General features: G+C 28.8%; 2 protein-coding genes across 7 annotated transcripts in view; one reads left to right on the top strand and one right to left on the bottom strand.

Moving 5' to 3' along the window:
- LOC142331466 (uncharacterized) overlaps window positions 1-8,256 on the top strand; it is a 32,843-nt gene extending 24,587 nt beyond the window's left edge. For both annotated transcript variants that reach the window (XM_075377402.1, XM_075377401.1), the window contains 2 exons: window positions 3,763-3,895; window positions 8,018-8,256. In XM_075377402.1, coding sequence (XP_075233517.1) covers window positions 3,763-3,895; window positions 8,018-8,082 — 198 coding nt within the window. In that variant the 3' untranslated portion in view covers window positions 8,083-8,256. The remainder of the gene's footprint in view (window positions 1-3,762; window positions 3,896-8,017) is intronic.
- Window positions 8,257-10,222: 1,966 nt separating this feature from the next.
- The window catches only part of LOC142331465 (uncharacterized), a 54,541-nt gene continuing 38,609 nt past the window's right edge, over window positions 10,223-26,154 (bottom strand). For all 5 annotated transcript variants that reach the window (XM_075377397.1, XM_075377396.1, XM_075377400.1 and 2 more), the window contains 3 exons: window positions 23,153-23,249; window positions 17,590-17,708; window positions 10,223-12,747 (listed from right to left, as the gene is read on the bottom strand). In XM_075377397.1, the coding sequence (XP_075233512.1) occupies window positions 10,321-12,747; window positions 17,590-17,708; window positions 23,153-23,249 (2,643 nt within the window). In that variant the 3' untranslated portion in view covers window positions 10,223-10,320. The remainder of the gene's footprint in view (window positions 12,748-17,589; window positions 17,709-23,152; window positions 23,250-26,154) is intronic.

The following is a 26,154-nucleotide window of genomic DNA, read 5'->3' as shown; positions in this document are numbered from 1 at the left end:
TAAAAACTGCACGATTCTTTGTATTATGAATGTATTTAGATCCACCTTCATACCAATAATTATGTAACTTTAACCCAATTATTGATTTGAAAGATTTCACTAACAGCACTGTTATTTTTGCTTTGACAAAAGCAAAAGTTATTCTTGCTTTTTATAAGAATAACTTAACAGCAAAATCAAAGCTTTCTTCATTAACTGATAAATGAAAAGCTTCATTACTATGAGCATTTTTTTTTTTATTCTTTAAACTTTTCATCTGAGTATCGATATTTTTGATCATATGAAAGTAGCAGCGAAGTCTTTGGTTAGGAGTCTCAAAAAAAGTGTAGTAAAAAACTTAATTTAAGAGCATATAATTTATATTTTAGATGTTAAATTTATTCTTGATAATAAATTCTGCTATCAGCTAAATAGCTTTAGATCTCTTTGTACTACTTTTATATAATATTAGAAATATAAAGAGTAAACTATCTATTTTATTGTAGAATAATTAATTTTGTGCTATAACATTTTTTATATAATTAAACTGGATAAAATTTAGATGAATTGGTTTTTTTAAAGTTCTAAATAATCATTTTTGGTGAGAAATTTCATTTTGTAATGGTTTTATTCCATAAAATTAATACTTCTTTAGTGGAAACAATTTAATTTTATTTAGTTACTTTCTGTATTTATAAAGTTTGTTTAAATCATACACGTGTTTTTTTAAAGAAAATTAAATTTTATAAATGTAAATTACTTACTTCCCCATTTGTTTAGAAGTAGAATTTCTAGCTACTCCAATGCCAGCTTATTACACAAATAACATAATATGAGAGAAAATAATTATTATGTAATATGTTGGTGACTTAATTATTGTTGATGACCTCACACAAGATACAAATAAGTATTCCAGACCCAATAAAATGTTGATTGTTATCAACCTAACATTTACTCTTTCACCACAGAAATTAATTGTTTAGTGATAATCATTATATTCAGAGAAAGTAACTGTGATTACCCAAATTGTATCTATCTATTTGGTTTGCATTCATTACAATTTTAATGAGAATTGGTGCATATTATTAAACCAACATTAATACAGCACCTTTCTGTTTAGAAAAATGTTATTATATACATTGCCTTTAATCATAGAGGTAAACATTTAGTATTATGTAAAATAAAACACTGCTTACTTTATATGTTCTAGCATATTTCTATCCCAATTCTGCTAATTTTTTTTGTTGTAATTTATAAGCAAAAATTAATTACAATAGTAGGTGTCCCTAAACTTAATCAGCAGTTTGATAGGTTTTCTATTTATACATAAAATGAAGAAAGAAATACAACCAAATTAAAAAAACATCATAATAAAAAATAAAATATATCTACAAAGCACAGATACTTTAATTTGAAAAATAATTTTTAGACAAATTTTACCAATTTTTCTTCAAAGTTATCATAATTGTAAGTAGTTTGAATTATTTATCAATTCATGCATTTATATTTCATACTTACCTGGATTACGTGGACCTTCATTTCAATCACAGGGTCACATCTATTCCAATTGGTCCAGATGAAAGGGTTATATTCTATACTCAACCAGAGTCCTAGGCAAGATCGTAAAATATCCTGGCGAGCAGGTAATCTTTAATCATCACAAATTCCTTTTTCATTGATCTCTTCCCCATTATTTGTTCTATGACTTTGTTACTAACTGGTAAATGAACTGCAAGAGTTTTTTTTTTTGAGTGGCTGTTCAATAAGACTGATGTGCTATTTGATAGAACCAGCCTCCTAACCCTCCTTCCAATGACCAGTATACTAGACCCTGTTCCAATCTGAAGAATGTCAAAATTTTCATATTTATTTATCTTTAACTAAGTAAAGCTTTTGACTGTGAGAATTGCTCCTTCTGCAAGTACTGGAAAAAAACAGCTGAGCTAACAACTTGTTTATAACTTTGTTATAGGTAGGAAACAACATGTAGACATAGAGCAAGAAACAGAAATAGTAGTTAAAAATTATTGGGTCAAATATTGGTGGAAATAAATTGATATTTGGTATGCCAACATTCATTTTAGATTTTATTTTGATATTTAAAAAATGTTCTCTATCAAAATTTTTGTAAACAAATAAACTGATGAGCAGCAATATTTGAGCTTCTGAAGTTACATTATCAGTATATTCTCAATGAAATAAAAAAATTAAGTTAACTAATGTAGAATACAGAAACTCTATTATATAAAAATTTATTATAAGCTATAAGTTTCAAAATATCTCTTTATTAAGGAAAGTACAAGTATTTTTCAAACTATGTTCTGAATAATCTATTATTAACATAACCAAATATATTTATTATGAGCATAATAAATTTTTTTATTCTGATCAGAACATAATGTCGTGTTAATATTATTTAAAAATTCATTAACACCATAAAAGAAGATCCATTAATGTTTCCATAAAAAATCGTGTGTTTTAAATAAGTTGGATGGAAGATTTTTCAAATGGTTTGGCAATTTATTAACAATAATAACAGAAGCATAAGACCCTTTTTTCCCTAAGGTAAGTATCTCCAGAGGGAGCAGATAGTTTTCTGGTAAGATATTTTCCCCAACTTTTGTAAACATTAAGCTCGGTACTTACTTATCTTAATGTATTTTTTAAAAAAATATTACCCCAAAATATTATAAAAAGCTATCTTTTTAATTATTGCATATTTTTTAACTAAATTTTTTTTGTCTGTAGGCTCATTAGTAAATAAAGTGACCCAATAACTATTTCGGGTATTGAGAAAGTTTAAAAATAATGATTTTTTTAAATTTCTGGTTTATTTAAACTTTTAATAATAATAATATTCAGAAAGATTTTATCATAATTCACCTCCCACCCCCAAAAAAGAAATCTTACGCAACTTTTTTCACCTATCATTATTTCCCATTATATAAGAATAAAGAACCATTGCTAGATGAGTATTATACAAGTTTAGTGTCAGATTTTAAATTTTATGTCTAGCACTACAGCAGAGCTATAGCTTTAGAAGGAAAAGTATTGTAATCGGTCCGATTTGGGCATATCCAGTTTTTACCAGATCTTTATGTTTTGATACCTAAGGAACCCAAAAACTGGATGGACAATTTTCCGTTTGTTTGTATGTTCGGTGTCACACTCTAAATCACCTTATATAAGTTTGTTTAATTACTTCTACACATGGGGCATTGATGCCATTAAATTTTCAACTTAAAAGGTCAAGGAGGTGAGGCTGTACAGCAAGGTCACCCTCAGTATTTCGATTTCACCTAAATAAGATCTTGTTTTTCTAAGGCACATTTGCAAAATTGCACCTCCACCCCAAAAAATTCTCTAAACTAGTGTGTACTACCCAGTAGTACCCCGTTTCACCACAAAAGTGCTAGTGTAGCACTCTTGTACAGCTGCTATAGACATTTCCTATCTAGTGACATCACAGGTGAGTGATAGAATTAAATGAAAGAATAATATTTAGTGTAAAAAAAAAATAATTTAATGTGGCTGCTAGTACCGCCTCACCCAAGTGAATGACATACTGTAGGTGCACACGCGCTTTAGTTAGAATCATTGAATCAAATAAACAAAAAATATTTTATTTAAATAAAATGATATTTTAAATAAAGTTGTGTGTATCAGGAAAGTCTGTTGTCAGCTTTTTTTTTGCTTAAGGCTGAAATTTTCTGAAACCATTCCACACACAATGCATCTCTGAAGGGTATTTATTCCCTAGTAATTTTGTTTATCGTTTTACAGAATAAACGTATGCTAATGTTGCCATGGATTATTCTCAGAGGTTGTGCCATCGTTCTATTCTCATTATGTGATGTTTACCACTGTTTTATTATCTCTGATGTGATTATATATCCTGATAGGATTCTTTATCAAAGTAAGTTTAATTTCTCTATTTCATGAATATATGTATACATTTTTAGACAAGTTTCACACTATAGTTTGTAATTGTCATAAATTATGCCAGATTTAACTTGCACAGAAAAAAGGACAAAAAAATTATTACATTGTGTTAATTATTATTGTGTTAAATGAATGATTTTTAGTGCTCACCACAAAAATTCCTCAAAATTGTGTCATTACTCCTACACATTAAATGTTTAAATTTGTTGCAATATAAAAGGAATAGATGTTAAAAAATCTTCTTATTCAATAATTCATTCATCTTTTTTTTTTTATTTCTTTATTGTTTTATTACTTAAAACAGTTTTAGCTATTCATTAAAAAAAAATTGTAATTTATAGATTATATTATTTCCTGTTTTATAATTCCACATAATAAATCAGTTAGGTTTATTTATATATACATGATAATAATTATATAATTTTTCAAATAAAAATAAGACATTTATTTATTTAAAAATTAAGACATATTATTCCTATATGTAATAATTACTATACAAATCTGATTTGATATTAATAATTTAATATATAAAAATTTAAGTAATATAGTGTCATTTAGGCATTTTAGCAAAATTATATATATAGCAGCTCCTCTTTTAAGAAAAAATTCATATTATGTTCAAATAAGAATAAGGATTTTTATAAGTCAACCTCCATTTAATTTCCAAAGAAACTCATTGAAAAATAATAGAATTAAAAGATCTAATACCTATTTAAAATAATTAATGGTGCTAAAAGTAAAGAAAATACTTAATCTAACAGTTTAATAAAATACTAACAGTTTAATTTGGTACAAACTTCAAAGTTAAATTTTAAAGAACAGAGAAATATACCTTGTAATATTAAAAACATTTTATTTTTTGAAGACTGTTTTAGTTTTTTAAATTTACTTATGTTCATTTATATGAACCTACAGAAAACAATGACTAAGAAAAAATACATAAAAGATAAAAAAAACTGCATATTGATAAAAATGAGTAATAGGATAGAGAGAAACAACTTTGACTGCTAGTGAGTATGGGATATATACTTTTTTTTTCACACTAATCTTGTCTAATAATTTTCTTAAATTATTGTAATAAAATAGTTTATATCAGAATGAAAATCAAAGTTCACTATTACTATAACAATCCCATATTGAATAATTATGAATAAAAAAAGATAATACCTTCAAATGATGTAGTAGATTATGGAAATTTTTTGTTTGAAAACTTTTTTTTTAACTCGTGTGAAAAATATTGTAATGGAACGTTCTCTGTACATACAGAGGAAGCCTTATCCTTAGAAAAAAAATTATTTGTGTCAGTCCATTTGGTGAAGAGCAAGCAAGGACTGAACATATGTAAGAAAATGAATAAAACAAATGTCAAAGAAGAATTGAGGATCTCCTCCTTCTTTGATATCAGTTAAAAATAATAAATAACCCATCAGTCGTCGTTTGTTTTCTAAAAATTATAAAATATGTATTAACCTACAAAAAACAGTGTCTAAGAATAAAATTGTGAAAAGATAAAAAAAGACTTGAATATTGATAAAAATGAGTAATATAATAGAGAGAAACAAAATTTGTCCGCTACTGAGTATGGGAGACCATAAATCATTTTTTCATATTAATTTTTTTCTAATAATTTTAAAGTCAGTTAAAAATACACCGTCATCCAGATGGTATAGTGGTTAGATTAGTATCTTTTCATTTATTTCTGTGATCTCTCTTCATTAAAAACATATGTTTGCATGTTTGAGATTGTAACACTAAGTTAAAAAGAAATTTATAATGTAAATACAAAAAAAAAAATAATGCATAGTTCATTAGATGGGTGTTCTAGAATATTCAGAACAATCAAAAGTAGTCTTAATTTAATTCTAAAAAATATCAGATTCATTATTACAAATTATAAACTAGTCTAAATCAAATTTAGGTACTACTAAATAAAAATCAAAACTAATTTCAAAAATTTCAAAGCTAACCCGAGAGAGGGCACACTGTTAGACGGCATCTAACAAAATAAGTGTCATTAAATTACAAATTTTTTTTATTTTTATAAAAAATATTTCAACAATGCCTCAATGAGACGTGTGATTTATGAACAATTCACATGATTCATTGGTCAGTGGTGTGAAGGGAGTGGCCTAAACAAGCATGTGTCAGCTGTGTTAGTTATGATCTAGCTACATGTCTAGATACGTACCGGTTTCTGTTAGCTCTCGTCTCACGATGCGCCCTCTTATGTTACAAAATTATTAATTTCTATGTATGTATTAAATAGTTACTTTTTTTATATGTAGGAGAAATAGTTAAGGTATATTTAAATTTGTGCGATACTGCAATGTGTGTGTAATGTTGTTACAAATCCGTGTGAGTATTGTATTCATGTGTGTATTGTGTATGATATTGTATACCTGATACAGAAATGGCTAAATAAAATGGTGTTTAATTAGTTGCAAGAAAGTATACTGATGAGGGCAAACTATTTGATGAAGAGTAGAAAATTGACGATGCAAGGAATTTAAATTCTGAACAGCCACTGCAAGAGTTAATGATATTGGGCAAATTGATTTCTCCAGCTCCAGTAACAACTGTAACTACACCTGGTCCATCACAACAATCCCAGTCCAATCAGATTGCAAACTCAAATTCCAATCTACTTCTAATTGTACACTCTACAATCTAATTGTCACTAATCCACAGTTAGTGGAAATACAAAATAATTTTTTTCAAAAAAGGGATTGTTGGCCTCTAGTCTATGAAGAAAGTTTAGCATTTTTTGGTATATTATACATGTTAGGTGTGAAAAAAGCAAGCCACCTTAATATTGCTGATACGCGAAGTACTGATGAACTGCTCCTGAATTTTTTAGGGCAGTGATGAGTGAGAAGAGATTTCACTTACTTAGCAACCCAGAAAAAACCCGACAAATAGTTATTTGAAAGTTTTGTATGCATCAATAGTATTCTCAAGGGGTGAATGTTACACTTAACAAGATGCTGGAACCATTCCAAGGAAAGTGTAAGTTTCGTCAGTATGTAAGCAACAAGCCAGATAAGTTCGGTATAAAAATATATGCGTTAGTTGATGCTAGAACATTTTACACTCTGAAGATGGGCGTATACTGTGGCAAGTAACCTCAGGGCCCTTTCGATGTTGACAACAGTGTGAACAGTGTAGTAAAAAGAATGATAAAACCAGTTGATGAAATTTGGAGAAATGGAACAATGAATAATTTTTATATACATGTGTCGCTAGCAAATGATCTTTTTTCCTATCATCGAATGACAATAGTCAGTACTCTTAAAGAAAATAAGTCTCACATACCTCAATGCTTCAAAACAGTTAAGTAAAGGAAGGTTGGGAACACCACGTTTGGCTTTCCTAGGGACGCAAATTGTACTCTTTTGGTGTCATATATACAAAAAAAAAAAAAAAAAATGTACTGCTATTATCAATGTTGCATAAAGATGACTGTATTGATCCTGAAAGTGGAGCCTTTACTAAACCACAGGTGATAAACTTTTATAATTTGACCAAGGGAGGTATGAACGTTGTAAACAAGATGAAGAAGGAATACACAAAGTTGGAAGAGTAAGCAATTGATAGCCACTTACACTTTTCGGTAGACTGATCAATGCTGCAACTATTAATACACAAATCATACACAAAGCCAACACCACAGAGATCATCATACATAGGAGAAAATTCATCTCTCAACTTCGAAAGGTATTAACTATACCAGATCTGATGAGGCATGCTAGTTAGCATTGAAGGTCTTCCAATGAAGCTGAAGCCCAGATTTGGTTATTGTCCGGTGAGGAAAAATCATTTTATGCTGTGAAAATTGTGAAAAGCCAATCTACAAAGAATACACTGGCTCAGCAACATATGTTTGTACTGAATGTTTCAGACAAAATGACAACGAATAAATCAATGACTAAGAAAATGACATTAATTTTTTTATACATTATAGTTTTTAAATTCCACCTTTTTTAAAATCCTTTTGTATTTTTAAATAAATTGCAGTTTTTTGAAAGTGTGCATTTATTGCTGTTATTCTTTTAATTTAATTTATTCTTAAAAATAACTAATTTTATTTCTTTTTCAGTTATTTGGGGAATTATCTGGTGGCTTGTCTATTATCACTTCTGTGCAATAAAGCAGGATGGATAGATAAGTAAATCTTTAAAATAGGCTCAGCCTTTCTAAATCATAATCAACAGATTATTTTAACTTTGTGTTACATTGATGTAAATTTTCTCAAGTTGTTTCTTGATGTTATTGAGTAGACTGTTTCCGATTATTTTGATGTTTATTTCAAATAATAAATATATTACATTATAAATATTTTCAAATATCTTTTATTTTAAATGAACTTGGACAATAAAAGGCATACTCAAATTAATCCTGGGTTGAAAGTATATGATAAAAAATTGTAAACCCTACCAGCTGTGATTGAGCAATTCAATGATTATTTCGTAAATGTTTCTAAATTAAATATTTCACCAGTTATAATTCCAACTGCCATGAGAGCTCAAAATGAGGAGTTATTCTACGTTGATAAGGATAATTAATTTATCACTTAGGATAGAAGTCTTTTGTGATAGGCTGAGGTTTGCCAAGGCCATTTGTCCAAATTATTTTTAGTTCTTTTTTTTTATAGATAGGAATCCCCTATAAAAAAGGAACTAAATATTATTTGGACAATTACAAACTTATATTAACTATTGCCTGCATTTTCAAAAGTATTTGGAAAAGTTGTTTGTGATAAGATTGAACTAAGTTTGGAAAAATCAACTATTTTAATAGTTTTCAATATGGTTTTAGGAAGATTCATGATAACACATTAGCTCTCATGTGTACTATATATTGTACACATATGGTAACATATACATACATAAAAAAAAAAAAATTCTAACTGTGTATGTCATCTCTGCCTCTTGAAAAAAATTACCAAAGTGAAATTTCACCATTTTTCATGTTCAACTTTATTGGTAATTTTCTCATAGGAAGAAAAATAGGTAAATAAACCACTGGACAAATCTTTTACCTTGAGAAAATATGATTAAATTGCTTTTTGTTTCATCCTTCCAGGACCAATAGTTTTTTAGTTATGATTTTTCCATAAACCCTTACAATTACAAAAACAGGTGTGCGAACCATACACCTATTATATACATATTATGTGCGCACCGTAACAAAAATGGCCGCCACAGGCAAACTGCTAAAAATAACAAATTTAAAAAAATAGTTTTAAGGTTCTGAAACATGTAGGAAACAAGTGCGGATAATTTTCAATTTTTTTTGAATTGGTCATTCAACGAGCTTATGTTTTTTTTGGACACTTCAAATGAATTGACCTTTACAAAAAAAGTTAATTCCATATGTTTTACATTTTTTGAGATTTCTCAGCGACTCATTGATACAAAACACATTTTCTATTATGTCCACATTTAGTTTTACGGAATTGTTCTATGAGGAGGTTCTGCAATAGGATAGTCTTTAAGCGTAAAAAAATGATTCATATAATTAGTAAAAAAGTTCCTAACACTTCATCTAGGCCTCTACTCTTATTTTTGAAAATGCTTACATTTCCTACCTTATACATCCTGGAATTATTAATATTTATTCACAATAATCCTGAATTAAAAATGTTCTGGGGGTCCCTCTACAACCCCAAGAACACAATTTATCTTTTTATAAAAAAAAAAGATCCTCAATGTAGAGGGATTACATTTTATAATAAACTGTCAGAAAGAATGAAAAACCTTGACCCAAAAGCACTGACCAACAGAATGCTCATAACTTGCTCATAAAAGGCACACATTATTCAGCAGATGAATTACTGAGTGACTCAGGTGAGGGGCATTATTAAGTGCAACTATTGTTTTATGCACTTTGGTACGTGTTTTTTCATATTTCTTGAATTGTTTTATTTTTGAAATTTTTTATGGTAATGCACCAACTATGTCAATTACACTATTATACAGTGTTTGTGTGCAGGAATAGAAAATAATAAATAACATATTAAAAAAATATTAAGCACACTTATAAGTTTAAAAAAATTAAATGACTCTGATGATTTGATTCTTCATATAAAAAGGTAGCACTAAAAAATTATTAATTTATGTATTAATATAAAAATAAAGTTGCCACTTTTACTTTTAACACAGGAAAAGTTTTAATACCTCTAGTAAAGAATACTGTGCTTGTAATCAAATGCAAAATTAGGAAGAAATCAAGTATTCCAGTAAAATATTAAGACAATCTGGAAACGTTTCAGAAATTTTCCAGAAAAATCAGTAACACTAGCAACTATGATAAAAATTTATGTACATCAACTTTCATTACACACACTCATCAATAAGTACATTTAAGATATAATATAATCACCATAAAAAAAAAAAAAAACTAAAATGACTGCGCAGCCATATCATCTTCATCAATACCTAACATAGCTAATTCTTCACGTGCTTTATTCTTTTCTGCTTCTTTCTTTTTCATTTCATCATCCATTTGTTTCTTTTTAGCTTCTTCAATCTTACTTTGTAATTCCTTTTCACGCTTTTGTAACTGCTCTTTAATCCTTCTCATCTGCTGTCGTTTCTTCTGTGATGGAGGATTCTTTCGTTTTTGTTGTTGATAACTCAAAGAATTGTTTTCATTTTCATACTGCTCATTTGGTAAAACACCTGGAGGTCCAATATGCGGTGGAGGAGGTGGCGGCGGAGGAGGTCCGTGTGGTCCCATCATTTGTGGTGGTCCATGAGATCTCATTGGGAGTGGTTCGTGAGGAGGTGGCATTTGCTGGGGACATATCTGAGGACCTATAAGTGGAGGATGAGGTACCATACGTGGTGGTGCCGGTCTCATAATTGGTGGTGGAACTGGTCCGATTATCGACTGAGGAACATGAGAAACCACTTGTTGTTCCATTGACGGTCCTATAACAGGTGGTGGTGGAGCAGGGCCAGGTGGTCCTCCTATCACTTGTTCTTGTGAAGAAATAACTGGAGGTGGAGGAGCCTGCATTATTAAAGGTTCAACTGACAATGAGACTGGATTGACAACTTGTGCCAATTCATGATGCTGACTTTGTAACATAGTTTCATCGCTAACTGGATTTTCACAGTTTTTATCTTCTGCATTTTCAGATGGAAATAAGATGTTTAAAGCATCTTGAAAGTCTTTTGGCAAATTGTTCTCAGCTTCTTTCTGGGTTTCATCATCCTCATCATCATCGTCATTATCTATATCCATGTCTTCAACACCTATTGCATCATCTGGTAAACGCATTTTTGGTATTTTCAGTCTTATTAATTGTTTAGGAAGCCCAGGTGTTTTTGACAATGTAAGCGTTGATCTAGGTAAATTTGGTTTATTAGATTTACCAGATTTATTATCAACTTCATGCTGCTTTGCATTCAAATTTTCTTTTTCGTATTCTTGTGTACTATCACCTTTGTCTTCTACTTTTGGAATATCAGGCCAAACAAGAGGCTTATCAGATTGAATAGACGTAGATGTATTGCCTTTATCATCAATACTTTTCATGTCTGTAGTAGTAATAGTAGTTACAGTTGTTGAGGCCATTACAGTTTCATTAGTGTCACTTTCTGACTTTTTCTTGGTTAAAGTTCTACCCATAAATGGCATTCTTCCAATAAACGGTAACCTTGTCTTACCGATATTAATGACAGGTAATTTTTTTACTTCTTTTTTCTTAGCCGCTGATTCCAGAGTACGTTTTTCAAACATAGCTTCTGCATCATCTTTCTCTTTGTCTGAATCAGACTCATCAGTACCCGGTACCCAAATCTGACGACCACCAGTTGGTTTTTCTAATTTTTTTGATTTGTCTTGACTATTTTTATCATCTTTGTCTGTATTCTCTTTTAACTCGCTGCCAGATTTACTGGAACTTTTTTTACTACGTTCTGGAGAATTTTTTCTATTTTCGCTGTTATCATCACCACGATGTCTACGTCCCCTTATCTCTTTCCTACGTTCTTCTGCTTTAATTCTTTCACTTTCTCTATCGGCTTCATATTTTTGTTTTAATCTATCTTTTAAATTTAATATAATATCTTTATCTTTATCATTTACAGCTAAACCCATCCATTCTTTCAATAATTTATCATCCTCTTTTGGATCAAATACTTCACCGGTTTTATCTGCTGCTTTAATAGAAATTATTTCTTTTTCTGGTGAATCCCATTTACTTTTAATATCTGGAACTTCTACATACGTTACACTTTCATCCTTTTTATCATCTTTATCATTTTCTAGGCTTTTATTATTCTTTCTCTTTCTCATCGCAACTCTAATACTTTTTTTTGGATCTTTTTTATCTTCATTGCTACTACTTTCACTGCTGCTGCTGCTACTACTAGTACTACTACTTGAACTACTTGAACTTGAACTAGATTTACCTCCTTTTCTGGAAGATGACTTTTTATCCTTTTTTAATTTTTTTGACTTTTTATTTGCATTTAGAACAGCAATTATTTGTTTACTAATGGATTTTGATAGTAATTCATCTTTGTTAGCTCCATCGGTATCATTATTATCTTTACTTTTCCTTCTCATAGTGTCATCTTTAACAGTGTGTTGTGATGAATTGTGACTTGATAATGATGGACCACTCTCATGATTTCTTCCAGAAGAAGAAGAAGAAGCAGAAGGTAATCTTCCACTACCAGGTCTTAATTTATCTCTTGATGATGTAGAACATACAGAATCTTTCATCCTCCTCTTTTCCTCAGTGCTGCGCTCGTATGCACGAGTCCGTGTTGACATCCAATCAACTTCCCAGTTAGCATTCTGCTCTGTAAATTCCTATAAAAAGAAAACCACAATTCAGTAAATTAAAATTATATTCTAATTAACTAAGAACAGAATGAACTTGAGCAACATACTATTAACCAGTTTACTGATATCAGTATGGTAGCTAGAGTTATTACATTTCCTTACCATTTTCAATAATAAAAATAAATAAAAAACAAAAAGTATCATATGATGTACATATAGTGAACATATGTATGTTCACTTATATAAATAAAACAAAAAACAAGTTCATTAATAATTTAAAATAAGAACTTAGTACTGTTACAAAATTAGTTATATTCACTATTTTATGTGAAAATTACGATTTCATAAATTGTTGACATTGTAGTGCAACAATACAAAAGAATATTTTTATCACAAAAATGTATACTAAGAAATCTGGATCATTGTTCACATTTACAGAAACTTTGATTTCATTTCTGTAACACACATTTGAAAGGACCAAACAAAAAAAAAATCCGATAGTGTGAGATAATTACTGTAAAGTGGATTAACAACACCTTCCAACCCAACCTTTAAATAGCTTCCAGTGACGTTTGAGCAGTATGGTTGAGGTGGATGTTATTATACAGAAGAAGTTACCTTTTGAGGAAGAACAGGACATTTCCTCCTTATTGTGGGTTTCACATTATTTTTTACCATGTTACAATGAACTCATTATTAATTGCATGTTGTTCTTCCAAAAAACTGCAATAAATTGGGCCTTTTTAATCCCAAAACACTAATATATTCATCACTTTATTGGCTGACACAAAGGTTTTGCATTTTTCCCTGGCAGTTGAACTATGCTGTTTCAATTACATATTCTGACATTTGGATTCCAGTTTAAAATGATGAATCCAAATTTTATTACAAGTTATTATATGATTTAAAAAATTATTATCTTTTGCTAAAAATCATTGTTTAACTTCCATACAAATGTGAAACCAGGTGTCTTTGTGATTTTAAGTCAACACATTTTGTAGTAATTCAGCTTATTTTGGGTAATGGACTGTACAGCCCATCCCTTATCAAAAACAGTCCAACTGAAAACTTCCTCCAATCTTTTGGTATAATGAAAACTTATGATACTTGTTCTGCCAGATTTAAACTGTTCAATTCAATTATAAAATTTACATGGTTAATACACTTTTTACTACTGTTTTAACATCTGTGAATGATTTTTGGTCTATTTTACACTTTCAGAAAATAAAAATCTTATCACAATACTCTCTTCTTCTACAGTACAAGTTTCAAGCGGAGCGAACATTTTGAGATAAAGCAACTGAGTTGTAATAATGAAAACTCTTTTTGAGCTGCTGATTGTTTCTATGTGTCAGGGGTGCTAAATTGATGTCAGACAGTTTCAGTTTATTCTATTAACAGTTCTTTGCTGCTGTTATTTGTTTCTTCAATTGCTGAATGACACTCATAAAAATAATGGTTGGAGCAGAAACAATTAGATGAATTAAAATTTGAAAATAACACTTTACCAAACAAAATGTTATCTAGGTACAAGGACAAGCATTTAGTTTTCAATTCCTTTTGAAAATAACATTATGCTTGATAACATTAGCAAGTGATTCAGCAATTGTGGTGTTTCTTTGATTAGTTGCAGCAATTGTCTGCAAAAGTCACTCTGATGATTCAAATCAGTAGTTGTACTACTTGCATTTTATAGGGATGGAACATTAAATCCTCACGTAAGATGCATCCTCCAGTTCTAAAGTTAAATGTAAGGAGGATGAATGGTGATGAGTGGAACGCTGAAAAGCTTCTGCATTTCTGTGTGATGCTCTTCCTATCAACGCTGCATCATGACTGAAGGTTTTGAACTGCTTTACTCAGCTATATGATGTATTTCCTCCACCGCCTACACAAACTATTACATTGCTTAATTGTTTCTGCTCCAACCAGTACAATATATAATTTTGCTGTAAGTATTGAAGCACATGCTGTATGACATGTAATGACATCAGTAGTGAGTGATACCTACAGCTGAATGTTTAATTATTTATATCCATGTAGAAGCTCACAAAGAATGAAATCTTAAAGAGCTTTAAAGCATTTACCATGACGTTTTTTGCCATACAGTTGAAAAATTAAATAATACAGTTATATGCATATTAACATATTGCTTTTATGAGCTTTTGGCACAATAAAGAAAAAAGTTGGAAAAAACAAAAAATCATTAAACTAAGTAAAAAATCAAAAGATAAATGATCTATGGCATAAATTGAAAAATAATTAATGAAATTCTCATAATTTGTAAGCATTTTAACATTAGTTTAAAAACTTAAGAAAATAAAACAAGTTTAACATTGTACTATTCACAATGACGGTTAACGGTTGAACACTACTGTTTAAAGGGACCTCTAAAGATTGCTAACTTATAGCTGGCATCAGACAAGAAACTAATGCTTGTAATAGATTTAACTAGTATTAAAAAATAATGCAATTAACAAACTCAGCCATGAAATAGAAACAAAATCTGAAATTGCCATAAACAAACTTATGATAAGCTCAAAATAATAATCAACTTTCATTTACAGTGTTTTTAGTTCTACTACTGATGAGTAATAAGAATAATTGGAACCCCTGTGCAAGAGCACAGAGATTTTGCAAGGAGCTTTAATCCTGGCAAATAGGAGTAATGAAATGATGCACATCATTTCAGAAGTAATAAAATTTCGCCAATCCCTTCCCCACAGGTAAGCCAGTTAACCAAATAAAAGAACGGGTACTGATCACAATGGGCTACAAATTTTGATGAGTTAGTTTGTGTAGGGCTGGGGATTGTATTCCATAATAATCCTTCCTTATAACTTTAAAACAAACAGAATTTTTTTCAGGTTGCTGTGATAACATACTATTTGATTAAATTAAAGGTTTCAAAACTTGAAATGTCAACAAAAAAAAGCTGGATAAAATATGGAATTTGGAATATGGGGACTGGTAAGAAAAAAGATTGAAATTTGTGGGAGAAAAGAAAGGTGTAAGAGGCACCATTACTAAAATGAACAAAAGGGATTAGGTGTGTGAGAGATGGCAGTTTTAAACAGTGAAATCAGTAAAGTGTACAGTAAAAGTTGGTGAGGGATTTGTTATAAATAGGGAAAATAGTTATTGGGTTAGACTACATTTCAGTCTGTGAAAGAATGATTTTAAAGTTGAATAATTGTGAAAAATGAGAAAATGGCTATGTGATAGTAGCCTACATAACCCAAATGGGAATACATATTTTGTGATAAAATATTAGTTCTTTTTCAAAAAAAAAAAGAATATTGCAGAGGTTACTGGGTGAAAAAAGATTTTAATGGAAAAGTAAGCAGTTTCCAGTGGTTTAAGTGGTCAAAAAATTGTTTAAAAATAATGGAAAAAGATTACTGCAAATTTATACCGTTAATAATTTTAGAGTTCACCTATTTATTTTTTATAGGTAGGAATATATTTTCTAGAGTAGGGATATTGGGAGACACAACCTGAATTCAATAATGAGCACCATCTGAAGATGATCCAAAAAGTAATGAGGTAGTTTAAAGTGCACAAAAAGCCCAGATGTGTTGTCTACTCCCATGTCAATTTTAAGTTGATTGTTGTAGTCATTAAGTATCAGTGATCGTTTGCGTAAAGTGTGTTTGGCAATTACCTACCATGTAGAAAAAATATCAATCAACATTCCACAATTCAGTTTTGCGTCTATTTAAAAAAAAAAAATCAGCTTCCGAAACATACAAAATGAAGAAAGAAGCATTCAATGAACAGTGCATCACATGCAATATGTATTTGTTGGCATGCTGCATTTTTGGTTAGACAAGAGAGCGTTGAACAAGAAAACTCATTAACAACGTTATGTGAACACAATGAGCATCATCATTCAAGATCATTGTATAAGGGTGTGGCAATTGGAGGAACTGTTACAAATCTCAAAAATAAGTGCACACAATATATGAGCGAGTGAATGAATATAAAATGTGTTTGTCACTGGATTCCACAACACTTGGATGCCTGACCGAATGGAGTACCGCATATTCGTCTGTGAAGAATTGTTGGCTCGCTACAAGGAAGGAAGTGACATGCTTTCTGCATAATGTGGTAATCATTGGCAATTCTTGAATGTTCCATTATGACCCGATATGAAACACCAAAGCTCCCTGTGGATGTCAACTTCTTATCTCCAAAAAAAAAACGAAAGCTATGCAGTAGTCATGATGATCATCTTTTTTGATCATGAAGGATTCATTTAAAGCATCAGGTACCTACAAGGATGACTGAAAATGATTGCCAATACATTAATGTGGTGAAAATAATGCTGACTCGCTTCAGCAAAAACATTCTAGAAAAGAATTGAAAAACTTCTTTTGCATTATGATAACGTGCCCCAAAGTCACTTTGATGGAAAAATATTAAAACAGTTCCTCACCCACCATACACCCCAGATCTAGCCAGTTTTGTATGACTTCTGGCTATTCCCATAGGTAAAGAAGAACCTGAAAGGATGAAAATTTGAGATAAATCTATCGATTTAGAGGATCACAGAAACTAATTTTTTATTCTCCAGATCTTGCCCCATAAGATTTTTTGTTCCCTAAAATCAAAAGAGAAAGTAAGGAACACAATACTGAACATCCAGGCTGTAAATACTGTCTGTCGAAAGCATTGCCATAAGATTTTCTGAAGTGTTTACAGAACTTGCTCCACAAATGTGAACAGTGTAGACATCACAAGGAATATATATATTTTTTAAATATATACAAATATTATTTAAAAATGTGTATTAGTGTTATTTAACTGGTAAATTTTGTAACCAGCTGCCAACTGTAGAATAAACAATATTTTTTTCAATATACTTACAGTATAATTTTTAGAATGTACAGCTGACTTAAGATGTAATGAAGCACAATGTAAATCACCAATCCAAACATCACATAATTTACAGTACCAAGCTGTTGCTGATATGAAAAACTGCAAACCTGATAAATAAAAAAATAAAAAATACTTATATTTTTTAGATACACATTTATTTTTTTAATTCTAGTAATTCAAATAAATTGTAAAACACAACACTAACGTTAAAGAAATATTTATTAACAAAATCATGAAATTAATTCTTTTGTAGTTTTATACTATTATGTATAAAATACTATTATGTATTATACTTATTTTGTACTATTATGTGTAAAAAAAAAGAAAAGATTCTAACATATATATATATATATATATTATAGTTCTGTATTATAATTTCCTGTTAAATTGTAGTGTAAAAGCCTGGAAAAATATTCTAAATCGTTTTCATATATAAAACTATATTTTTATTCTTTAAAAATTATGGACATACAGATCTTAACTCATGTTTATTATGCAAACCTGAGACAATTTCTTTTAATTAGGCAGAAGTAAAACTAATATATTACACAGCAAGTGAAATAAAAATTCTAAAAAAAGAAAAAAGTATTTTTGAATATTGTTTCATTGATTTTTTTTATAAAAGTAATAATAGATAACTAAATTTTACAGATAACTTGCAAACTTAACTTCATCAAGCTATAAACTGGTTTATTGTATGTGGCTTTGACCATTGGCATATTACTTATTTAAGAATTTCTTTTTGTTTAAAAGATTCTGTTCTGAGTTTTTCTGATGCTGGGTAAGTTTCGAGTTGAAAAAAATGTAATTTTTTTGTTTCAAGATGGTAATGATCAGAATTAAACATCAATTAAATGTACTAAGATTACACTGGTTGTAAACTGGGATGGACATGGTGATGCAAATACTTCAAGGGTGAGAAGTAAACCTTGGCGAGTTGGTGTATAGTGGTATAATGTTGCCTTTAAGTTTTTAAATTATCTGAGGTCCATGAACTTGATTTCATCTGAAGTATGGACCTCAAAGTTGCACACAGCAAACTTTAAATTCTATGTTGAACACAGAAATTAAGACTAACACTCAAAAAATCTTCAGTAGGCCTATGGTAATGAAGAGTTGGGCAAAGCACTGATCAACTCCCATATTTGCTCACATTGCACTAATAATTCATGATTCTTCAGCATTGAGAAATTATATTTAATTTATTTACATAAACAAAATAACTTTTCAATATAAATTACATTTGCTTAAATAAAAAGTGAATAATCAATTTATGTTATTTTATCAAATAGTATTAATCATATAAAAACATATGATGCGCAGATATATATATATATTTATATATAATCTAGAAAAATAAACAATTTAAAAAGGATACAATTAAGTAATAAAAAAAAAAACCATCAATATACTTTTACTTAAATTCAGAGATGAGAAGGAATAAGGGTAAATAAACACACAATTATAAATCTGTATAACAACATATGAATTGATTAACTTAAAAAAAGTTATTAGCAATACACAAATATACACAATATAAATGCACAAACTATAATGTAAATTTTAATATTAAATAAGTAATTAAAAGGAAATTAGGAAATAAATAAACTCATTTTTTAACAAAATGAAAATTTAACATGTACAATAAAAATGTTATTTACTTTACTCATTTATAATTAATTTTAAAAAGTCATAAAGATTACAATTTAATTATACAGCCATAAAATATCACAATAGAGTATTAAAATTAGGTGAAAACAAATTATAATGCAAGGAATACATTTTTTAAACCAATAAAAAATTGTAAACTACTAAACTGAACATTACAAAAATTTATTATACAATAATAATAAATATCCACTCTAGATTATACAATCTTATTTTTAATAAAGTTATAAATCATTTCAATTATATTAATAAAAAAAAAACAATATTACAAATGAACACTATTTTACAAATATACCTTTAACATAATTAATAGTGAATTAATACTGGTAAAATACTGTAATTAAAAGTAAATTAAATAACATGCAAAGTGTGAATAAAATAAATGGTACAATGTAAATTTGTATTATGCATAACTTCCATGTTTTCAATATACCTTTGAAAATGATGTTTCCCAACAAAACAATAAAAAAAGACATTTATGTACAAAATATTATTGATAATAACTAAATAAGCAAAGGGAAACAAGAATCAAATAGCAGTTTTATATTTATATTAATTGTTTTGTTCATATAATTCAAGTTTGGTTTTTGTTTTACTACATAATGTAGTACATGAACCATTCATTTTAATTGGACACCATCATAAAATAAATTAAATTTCTTAAAAAAAATCCAAGTTATCTTGCGGTTTCATCGCTACTTTTGTATCTTCTATAATTGCTGCAAGTTATTGTTCTCATAATTTCCAGAATCGGTTGGTACTTGTCTAACCAAAACCACTGATGTTTTACAGTTTACATATAAATATATAGATAGAAGTTCTATGTAAACTGTACAGCTCTGTACACAATATGTCGCACTTGAACATTTGTGATGTATGAATAAATAAACAGTGACCATAATATAATTTTCATCTATGAATATTAATGACAGATATTGGGTGAGGTGATGCAGTTTTTTCTTTTGTCAATAGTACCTTCACTTTTGTTGGCAACATAAATTAAATCGGCACATTTTTCCCAAACAAAAATAATGTAGAATGTAAAATTTAACAACTGAAAAGAATCATAACATATACAATAACTTAATAGAAAATAATTACAATAAAATCACTACTTAATTTCAACAAACATGATTTAAGTTTTAGAAGGCTAAGACCCAAAACAATTTTAATAAACTCATCAGCGTCAAAGCCATTTACAAATACATTCCGCTACAGAATAACATGAATAATAATAATAAAATAGTAATTTCCTTGACTCTATATATAATAGAAACAATATGCACTTCTATATACAAAGGATAATATAAAAAATTAAAAACTTTCACTAAAATATGAATTATATTAATTTGTAAGCATACCGTATTAATAATTAACATGATCACCCTTCTATTAATACAGTTCAGAATTTCCAGATACAAAGAGAATTACGATTATGATTAAAAATACACTAAAAATCACCTTAATTACATTTAAAATTTTAATCAATAAATAAGATAGGTATAAAAAAAGTACACAAATCAATTATAAATATAAATTGTAGAGGCAATATGTCATTTCTGATGTAATAAAAAATAATCAAATTGTTCAGTTGACAATGTGACAAAAACCATTTTATACTGTTATAAAAGAATGTTACACATATATTGTACCATACAAATATTAAATATAAACAATAAGCATGAATAAATCACAGTAAAATAAGATGAAAATGAAGATGAAGACGTTGATAAAGATGACATGCTGAATTACTGAATACGGGGAGATGAAAACGTAGTTTGCAGTATGCTACATTAGACACAATATAATTATTAATTATTCATCTAATTTTTCAAAAAAATTCATCAAAGTATAAATTTTTCTTTACTTTTTAATAATAATTTAACACAAAACATAAAGAAATGAAAACAATTCAAAGACAATCATCTGACGTGAAAATGTTAACAGCATGTAGAAGAATTCCTAACAAAAATCAATATGACAAGTTTAATTAATACATAGAACAATTTTCAATCATTAAATTTTTTCAATAAATCAGACACATACAAAATCTGTTAAATAATATGTTTATTAAACAGATATTTGAAAGATTATGATCACATTATCCTCCTATATAAAGGAAAGATCATTTTTTTTATATTTCTTAATTAACTTCACTATGAAATATACTCTTGCTTGCTACCATGACAGTCTAAAAAAACATTATAAGAATGGTAATTTTCAAGTTAAATAAATTATCAAACTTTTAAATATAAACTTGTTCAAATCTATTTTTTTAATTATTTACAGCAATTTATACATTCTCACAAAAGGCCTAATTACAGTTAAGCAATTTGTTTTGTCCTATCATGTACCTGCCCATTCTGGGATGAGGTTAATAGAATATAAAGTATTTTAAACAATATTGTTTATGTAACTCTGGTGGGACAAAGTATACAAATCTAACAGTGTCTAAATAACAGTACTACTTCAAACATATCACTAACAATCCTAACACTTCCTTGCCATTTTATATGCTTTGTATGATTTTTTTTTTTTGTTACAAAGATAGATTTCTGTTATTGTTATATCAATAGAAATATATAAACTATAGCAGAAAATGTCTGATGCCACAGAAATAATCCATGTATTTATTTATTACACATAAAATGAGAACTGCCACATGCTTCTCCGTTTGAAAAATTATACAAAGTATTTTCTATCTTTTTATTCCTCTGGCAAGGAACCAAAACAGAGCAACAACAATAATGAAGATGAAATATGATTTAACTTCTCACTCAAGGAAAAATAAATATTATATATAATTCAGAACTATAAAGCTCTATTTTCTAATATAGTAAATGATAAAAGTCAGGAACAATAGAATATTGGAGCTAACGTATAGGACAAGGAAGAAAATAAGATTGAGTTGGCAAACAAGGAGTACTATGGATTCAGAACTCTCACAAAGACAGGTTAGAAGGCCAAATCAGTAATGGACTAATGCTCCATGAAAGGACATTAAACAGTTGAACAAGGAAAAGAGAACAAAATGATGAAAGAATAAAATAATGATTAACTCATGTACTGATGATCCTTCTCCTACTAAATGAAACTAAATAATTTAAGAAAAAGAAGAAATAAGATTGTGAATGGTTTTCATTTCTGAGAACATAACTTCAGTATGATGGTGAATATATTTTCAGAAAAAGAAAATTTTATGAAAATGCAGACATTTAACAAGTAAAATGTTTGTTATTATTATAAAATTGATGTATTATAGACACATTAAAAAAAAAATTCAATCAAGTACTGAACAATTTCCATTATGACGGTATGAATATCAGAAGATGAATATATTCATAAAAAAACCTATTGTCCATGAGTACCCTAAAAAACAACTTTCCCAACACAAAGTAGAAACAGTGAATATCATTTCTGAAACATACATACCAGAGTATTTGAAATTCATTCATTATTTTGTATTCATGTTATGCCATCGATAAGATTTAACATTTTCTCTTTATAAAGTTTATCACTAACCTGCTGTGGTAATCAGGCTTCTACAACGTGGTCAAAAACTAATATTTATTTTTATTACAGAAAAGTGAGAATATGAAATTCATTTATCACAAGTACATTACTTGGCAGAACAAACCTTCAAGGATACTTTTATTTTTAATAGGACAAAGGGACTTTAATATTGAAATTATATTTATTTCAGTCTAATTGTATTTTATTTTACCCATTAAATTTTCAACATTAGAATTTGGTATATGACATACAGGTGAAATCAAACCTTCTAGTGGTTACTGATGGTGATCAGAGTATTTTTAATTTATCTAAAACATTAAGAATTGCCTTAATGTAAATCAAAATTACCATTTATTATAAAATTACTCACCTCGAATCGGAACTCTTTTAGTAGGTGCATTAGGAACATTTGGTGGCTCCTCGTGAGGATGTGCGACGTGCCATGGCATGTCTTGTATTTTACGTTCCTAAAAATCAATCAAATAAAAATCGTATGAACTAGGATGAAGTTAACTTTTTCAACTAATTTTTCAGTAAACCAAAGAAATTATTAAGAGTAAATCAAAATGCATGAATACCTAAGTGCAAAGAGAAAAAAAAAGGAAGCATTTTAAGAAATAATGTAAAAGTATACCCTTACATCAGCTAATATTCTAAATCAAAACATTACCATAAATATGAGGGCTGTGCAAAAAGAAACTGAATATTTCTTACATCATATATTGCATTACATATGTGTATACATTGTGTTACAAAACAATGGAACAAATCCAGTATTTTTAAAAAACAATACATCCTGTAGTACTTTTCTTATAATCTTCTGATTCCATTATACTTCTCTTTGTAGAATAGCATGCAAGTTCCATAGGAAAATTTCTTGTAAACCATATTTTCTAATGAATGAATATGACATTTCAGAGAATTTTTTATCCCCCAAAACAAGATTATTTCCAAAGTAGGTGAATAAGGTGAACAGAGGTACTAAAAAACAATGGCCGTTTCCTTCTTCACTAAAGCATTATGTCTACCAAACAAATGTTCAGATGGTGCATTTGCTGCTTTGATATATATACCATCTGTGTCTTAATTTTCCATGCTTTAGAATTGCTTTTTCTTCTCATTGCTAACCCCAAATGCCCCACTTCAAAAAAAAAAGACTTAATTAATTCTGGAACAAACTTTGTGAACAATGTTTTAGTAATCATGACAAAATTAACTGAACTGTTACATTTACGAAACTCCCTGCTTGCAGTAATATACACAACTCGTACATTCTTCTCTACAAAGTTCTAAAAAAATTCCTCTCTACCAAAGTTCAAAAGTACAAAGAATGTTCTTGCAATATTTAAAAAGATCTTGTAAAAGTCACTTAAATCTGAAGAAAACAGATTCTGAATAAACACAGTATTTCTAAAAAAAGTATTTTTTATTCTTTTTATCAAAAAATCACAAATGCAAACATACTTTTGTTTCAAACAACTGTTCATAATAAACTGAACAATAGAATCATGGAAATGTTTACAAGACCAATTCATTATCATTACCACGATATTTATTGCATATCATGATAATGATAATGAACTGGTCTTGTATAACATTTCCATTAGCAAAAATCATAAACTATTTAGAATGTTCATTTTCTTTTTGGACAGATCTCATAAAGATAAAATATTACTGTGGTCAGACAGTACCCAAATTTATTTATCTAGTTATAAACTGAATCTCACAAAAGTGACAAATATGTATAAAGTGGCACCAAAACAAGTGATAATTTTTTGTTTGTTTGACTAAACAAATCTTAATTATGTACCAAAAGGTGTATAACTTTAATGGCTTAATGATGCACCAAGGTGCCACTTGTATGTATATATATATACATATATATGTATGAACTATATATTTACTACTACGAATATATAAGTAACTAATATAATACTTACCAAAGAATCCAAATATATGAATATCCCAAGATAATAGTAATTACAAATTAATTTTCTATTAAAAGAAAAAAAAAGTAATATGAATTTGTTAATATTAAAGTGTTAACACTGAGACAAGAACTCCTTCAAAGTAAACAAACAATTTTTTTGTAAGGGCTTTTTATAGCATTATTTTACATTACTAAAATGTTTAAATTTAATATAATTAGATTTCAAATGGATTATTAAAGTAAAATAGCTAACAAATCAATGAGTTGGTCGTAAAAAGCCATGAGCTTTTGCAAAATTGAGGGATAAAGGATCCCTTTTACCAAATTTTATGCAGCCCCTTACTAAATACTAAGATTGGCTTTTTAAGTTTCAAGATTCTGACCGTGAAGAGTCTAGCGAGGTCAGAACTAGATCAACAGAACCAATAATGAGGAAGGAATTTCAAAAATAAAAAATTGAATGGAAGATGAGAAAACACATTCAATCCTAACGACTAGACCAGGGAAGTTTAATCTTTTGCTCAGAACAAATTCACAGGCTTAACCATGAAACAGTCAACTACTTCTGTTGTCAAAGATAAAACAAATAACACGACCTATTATCAAGCACCACTGTTTTGTTTCATAGTAAACTTGCCTAAATATAGTCAATTGCAACTTATATGCTGTTACAAAAATTTGGTTGAGAAATACACTAGATGTTCATCATATAACTCTGTAAACCTCCTTAAATTAGAAAGCAAAGAGATTAGTGGTAATCATTATGGAAATTGTATGAATAAATGTTAACAGAGATAATTGACAAAACTAGAAATGAATTTCTAAAATGAGGAATTGGAAAACTAATGATGGAATTGAAATTTGTAAGTTTTTAAATTCTGAGAAAAAAATTTCTCATGAATTTGAGAGTAGAAAAATAGAGAAATTTTTTCTAGGCATCGAATAAATATTTTAAAATTATTACTTGTTTTAAATGATTTTGGAAGATTCTACTTGAAATCAGTGCAAACCCATCAATTCAGAAAACTGTGATTGTATTCTATAAGCTTCCTAGAATCTTGTATTCTGGGTCCCATTTACACATCATACTTGGCAATACACATTCTGCCTAGAGCTTCAAGAAGGTGTAATACAGCTTCATGGTACACTATTATTTATAAACAAGGGAGACATCTACCTACTGCCTACACATCCTGACAAGCTACTTGACACCATGGAATGGAGGCTTTTAGTGACCAAACCAGTACTTTATTGAACTCTTCAACAGAGATTTCAATTTTTTAAGTAATTGTATTGAGCAACTATATCTTTTTCATTGACCTTCTTACAAATATAAATTGACCATCCTCTGTAAAAATGGATGCCTCAACAAGCCAGTTTTATAATATTTATTCTTTAGTCCATCATCAATACCACATGACAAAATCCATGAAAACTTTAAC

The sequence above is a fragment of the Lycorma delicatula genome, chromosome 10 (genome assembly GCF_047948215.1).
Source record: "Lycorma delicatula isolate Av1 chromosome 10, ASM4794821v1, whole genome shotgun sequence".
NCBI classification, from domain to species: Eukaryota; Metazoa; Arthropoda; class Insecta; order Hemiptera; family Fulgoridae; genus Lycorma; species Lycorma delicatula.
This window is presented reverse-complemented; position numbering and strand designations above follow the sequence as displayed.